The 5,382-nt window shown below is 31.1% G+C and overlaps 1 protein-coding gene across 1 annotated transcript in view; it reads right to left on the bottom strand.

The window, feature by feature from the left end:
* Positions 1-4,167, bottom strand: part of LOC101505826 (V-type proton ATPase subunit H) — a 6,647-nt gene extending 2,480 nt beyond the window's left edge. Inside the window, exons 1-8 of the mRNA XM_073363419.1 lie at positions 4,023-4,167; positions 3,826-3,913; positions 3,526-3,651; positions 3,299-3,401; positions 3,134-3,204; positions 1,664-1,731; positions 1,422-1,539; positions 208-369 (exon numbers count right to left, since the gene is read on the bottom strand). Coding sequence (XP_073219520.1) covers positions 208-369; positions 1,422-1,539; positions 1,664-1,731; positions 3,134-3,204; positions 3,299-3,401; positions 3,526-3,651; positions 3,826-3,855 — 678 coding nt within the window. The 5' untranslated portion in view covers positions 3,856-3,913; positions 4,023-4,167. The remainder of the gene's footprint in view (positions 1-207; positions 370-1,421; positions 1,540-1,663; positions 1,732-3,133; positions 3,205-3,298; positions 3,402-3,525; positions 3,652-3,825; positions 3,914-4,022) is intronic.
* Positions 4,168-5,382: the final 1,215 nt, after the last annotated feature.

The raw sequence follows: 5,382 nt of genomic DNA, 5'->3' as shown, positions 1-5,382 counted from the left end.
ATACAAATTGTATCAGTAATATTTCTCTTGATAGACAAATTTAGAAGCCATCAAATCTTAAATCCTCAGGTGACATTCCATAAGTGCTCTTCAAATAGAAATTAGTAATTTGGTTAGATGCATGATGCATATTTAATTTAGCCATCTATGGATAAATCTACTTGTTCACAATTTCATATTTTCAGAGGTAGACTCCAGCAAACTTACCTGAATAGATTGTTGAGTGGATGCTGGACAAATCAATGGCACAAGCAACTTGACCCCATCTGTTTGAACAAAGGAAGACCTAACTACAGGTTCCTTAAGTAGAGTTGCTAAGCAATTGATAGCAGTTGGAACTCCGCGAGTAGGATGAGAAGGTTTCTTCAGCTACAGGTACCATAATTAGATGAGCATATATTACTTTTTAATGTATAAATTTTAGAACAGACTCTGTTTGCATCTTTGGATTTAACATGCATTTATTTCTATTCACGTAAAACGACGTCTTATGAACTTCCTATATCTGACCGTATAATATATTTGTACAAATCCGGTTAAAGTGATATGGTGATCCAATTTATAACCTTGTCCAAGTTCAGCAAATACTGTCTTACTGTATACATGCAAATCTTTAAATAGCAACTAACTTCATAAGATGATGTATCAGATGCATCGTCATCACATTTGTGAGTTATCTTATCTGGCTGATCCAGTGAGACAAAAATAGTGATTATACAAGATCGCTAATGTTTACTGTGCTCAAGTCTAGCATCTCATGTCATCTTGACAAAGAGGGTTTCCCATTTGGTATCGACTGCCCTACCCCCCATCCAAAAAATGGAGTGTTTTATAATTGTAATTGAAACCAAAGGAAAATGCAAGTGTTAAATTTAAAATTAACTGTGAAGGATGGTTTCTATTTGTTATAAATTGCAATTCTTAACTCTTTTTATACAATTTTGAAATTCAGAATGAGAAAAATCTGTCATCTTGTAATATAATTAAATAAATTTAGATATTATTCTAGAAACTCCAATCTCATACGATTTTTGTTTTATAGGTATTCTCAAGTATCTTCCTTCTCGAGGCAATCCTATTCGAGGTAAGGTCAAACACTAAATATGGACACTTATCCCAACGAGGATTCATACTGTGAATCGCTACAAGTGGGGGACAAGCCTCTTTGCATGACCCAACCCCCCGTTGGTAGATCAAACGTGAGTCTTATACTGTATAATTGATCTTCATATAATAAGCTAGCATATATTTAATATAACAAACTCAAAATGTTTCTTTCAGAGGTAAACATATTTATCTTGCATTGCAAAGGCCTTTACAAATCTCAAATTGATATTGCCATTTACAACTCCAAGATTATTAGCTGATGAACTGAATTTGGGTTAGCAAACTGTAAAGGGAGGAGTTTCAGTATTACACACCTGCTCACAAAGCCATTTTACCAATCCTATCAAAACATCATCAATAGTGGTCAGCGATTTCTTTTCATTTGATACTTCTCCGTTTGAAGCAATGCCACTCTGATTTTTTGGCCTGACACTACAATCAGAAAAGGGTGAAATTTTGCAATAACTGAAAAATTAACCTATAAGACAATCTGTTAGTTGGTATAATTCCAAGAATTGTTTGAATTAAATGTTGGAATGCCACATGTCTGTATTACCTAACTATTAAAGCAAGGATCTTACAACTTTTCTCTTGTACGAACCAATTTCCTTTCCGAAGCAATCTGAAAGAAGGACAGTATTGTTATTTTCTATCTTTTATTGTTTATATTTCATAACTTTGAAGTACCAAAGAAAATAGACAAAATATACAACAAACATCTTGGTGAAGTTATAGGGTTTTAGATGAAGAGAAAGAAAATGAATAAAACTTTGAATTTTGAATATGGTTTGATATGATTGATGATTGTGATTTGATACAAAAAGACTAAACACTAACCCTTTTTATACTAATTCAATTCTCTAAGTCATAATTAAATAAGGAACTAAAGCACGATACTATTACTAACAAATAAATATGAAAACTAATCTTCAGAGAGATTCTAAGATACTTTATCATAAGAAACTGATCCTATGAGATCATCTAAGATACTCTAAGATAATATCAAGAAACTAAAAGATATTTTAATATCTTCTAACACTCTCCCTCAAGCCAAAGCTTACTAAGCTTAAGCTTGTTAAAAATTAAATATTTGAAAGAGAACAATAACCAAATAATATAATTTGTTATTGAAGATCAGTAGGGCCAGATCAGATCTGGAACAATAGTTGAAACCGACTTGCCGTTGGGACAAAACACAAAAGTCAAGTTAGACTGTAAGTGGGACAAAAAACTTCAGCCAAACCACAACTGAGACAGAATCAACACAAAAATGCAATTGAGTCAGAACCAATACCAAAGTGGAACTGAGACAACTAGTACCAAACTGCAACTGAGACAAAACATGTGCAAAATTGCAACTAAAACAAAACTAGTAAATAGTAACAAACCACAATTGAGAAAGAAAAAAAATTCAAAGAAACATGTGCAATTGTAAGTCTAGTCATATCAGAGAAACAGAGATAGATTAAGAAATATCACTTGAAGTTGCTGTTGAATATGCAAATGGTGACAAAACCAAACTCAGTTAATAGACCCACAAGTTGAAACTGGTCTCAACAAAACTAGGAAGGCTCAACAAATCGAACATGACCAGTGGTGGGATGAATAAACGACAGGAAGGTGGCATGCGTGGCTGTCATGTGCCAACTAGAACAAAAACTGATGGTCGGGAAGTGACAGCAATGGCTGGAAAAGGAATCTAAATATAATCATAATCATTGCATTAAAGTACCAAGCATTAGGGAACTTAGCAGCAGAATAGTGATAAGATAAATCACATAGGGTCAGATCTCATACCATGTTGAAGTAAAAGAGTTTTAGATAAAGAAAGAAGAAAATGAATAAAACACACTGCAAATGAATATTCTTAAAAACGCTTGGTTAAAGTAATCATCATGGTTGCAACAACATTATATTAAAAAAATCACTGAAATTTAGTCTACCCAAGCTTATATCATCTTTTAAGGCAAAGAAAGTTAATAATTAATATGCAAAACAAAAACATATTCAGAGTAAATACTTAACTTAGGAAAGGCTCGTAAGTATCTTCGTCCGCAAGGGTGTTGTCATGAAACAGTCTTGCTCTTTTCGGGTTCGCTATCAAAGATAATAATTAAAAGATTTATCTTGTTATGCCACTAATAACAGATAAAAGATATGAAATAAAGTTCCTTTTTATTCAACAAATTACCTGTCAGCATTTCATCTATCAGAGCCAACACATACTCTACTGTATCTTCTTTGAAAATATCACGCAAAACATGAACAAACACGCGAACATAAGCTGGACCATCCTACCACACACAACGAAGTTGAATTTTCAACACCACAAAGAAACAAACTCCAAATCGTAAACAAATCTACTTCAAATCAAAATTCAAACTCAAATGAAATTTAAACACAATAAACAAAAATTACATCATCGAGCAACTGTGCTCGGTGGCTTTCCGGTCGGTGATCGTAACGCCTTAAGAGTTGAAGGCTTGTTCCAGAGATGAGCTTCGTGGACATGTAGGTCTCCCATGGAATGTCCCTACTCAGAACCTTCCAGAAAACAATAACACAATGTCAATAAACGATCGATGACATTGCAATACATAGCAACTACGAAAATCGAAAAATTCGAAACGAAAATGTTCGGAATCGAGTAGAATCGGGATTTTGCAATCAGATCGAAGAAGTGAACAAAAAACGGAAATGAATCGGATCGGAACGAACCTGTTCGGAGGTTAATTCGGCTTGGTCCATGATAGTGGAGAACCCTAGAACTCGGAAAGTTCGCCGGAAAAAGTGTCACGAATTGGAACTGCAATTGAAATGAAATAAAATTGAAATAAAATGAAATGCGAGTGAAATGAAGGAAAGTAGTAGTAATAAGAGAAGAAAGGAAATAGAGAGAGGTTTATTAATTTCACCTCTTGTGTAAATTGTAACTAACTCTACAGCGATTTGTAGCGGAGAGAAAAACACAGTGATGAGAAAATGGAAATTAGATCAGTTTTGGAAGCAAATGATGGAGTGTCCCTCTCTTTCTCTCTCTCTCTCTCTCTCCCTCCCTCCACGACAATTTTTACAGTCATGTTCATCCTTATGCCACGTGGGTGTCCATCACATTTACATTATTAATTTTTTATTCGAAAAACAATAATTAATTTTTATTCAAAAAATGTCTGTCACTCACACTCCTTTTTTCCAATGTAATATAAGTCAAAAAATGGATTTAAAGGATATACATAATACAACTGACCTCCAAGAAAAATTCAATATTTTGTCGCATCAGGACTCTTTTGTGTAATTATTTTTAAAACTTTTAAATTAATTATATTACCATTTTTTATTTTTAAAATTTCTAAATTTATGATATTACCATAAAAGAATGATAATATTATTAAATGATGGCATAAATTTTTTTGCGCATGTCCATATCACTCAAAAAAAAATATAAAACATAAGAAATATAATAAGAGTTAAACTTTATACAAACATTTTCTTATATAAGATATTTATAGCACCTCTTTTTTTACTGGAATTATTTAAATATTTGATATCTACTTGATATTGTATTGACATCTAGAATATTAGTGAACTAAAGTTTTGGAATTGAATTAAAAAATATATAAAATAATCATATATACTACCATACGTCATAATATTATTTTTCCAAAATATAAACATAAATTAATATTTTAAGATGTGATTCAATGTATGTATCGCACTATTTTACACTATTTGTGAATATATTAAATAATATGGTTACAAAGATAAATATATAATAATGCAAAATAAAAATAATTTTAAAAAGTAATTGCTCTTTTTCTTTGAAATATGAATGTATCATTCTTATCAAACAGTCCATATTTAATTTAATGTTTTCCAATTTATTTTTTAAAAATAAAAACAAATCATATTAATTTGAAAGGGAAAATATTAAAAGTGTGTAATGTTCATTTCAATATTATTAAATAGGATCTGTTGATAAATAATAAAATTTTCATTTTATTATTTTATATTTTGATTATTGAATACACTTACTCTTTATTTTCTGAAACAAATATCATATTTAATAACATTATCTGTTTAGTGTTTTATTAAAATATGTATATGATTGACAAATGCTGATATTATTAGGGTCTTGTGAAGTAACAAAGTCAATTATAAGGAATGAGGGTTTGAATTATAATTGCCCCTTTTAAAAAATTCTTGTTTAAAACTGAAAGTTTGACTCAAGATTGATTTTGGTTAGTAGAAAACAGCAATATCAAACTAATCAATATG

Source organism: Cicer arietinum, chromosome 7, assembly GCF_000331145.2.
Source record: "Cicer arietinum cultivar CDC Frontier isolate Library 1 chromosome 7, Cicar.CDCFrontier_v2.0, whole genome shotgun sequence".
Taxonomy (NCBI): Eukaryota; Viridiplantae; Streptophyta; class Magnoliopsida; order Fabales; family Fabaceae; genus Cicer; species Cicer arietinum.
Note: the sequence above shows the minus strand (reverse complement) of the source record. Positions and strands in the feature narration are given on the sequence as shown.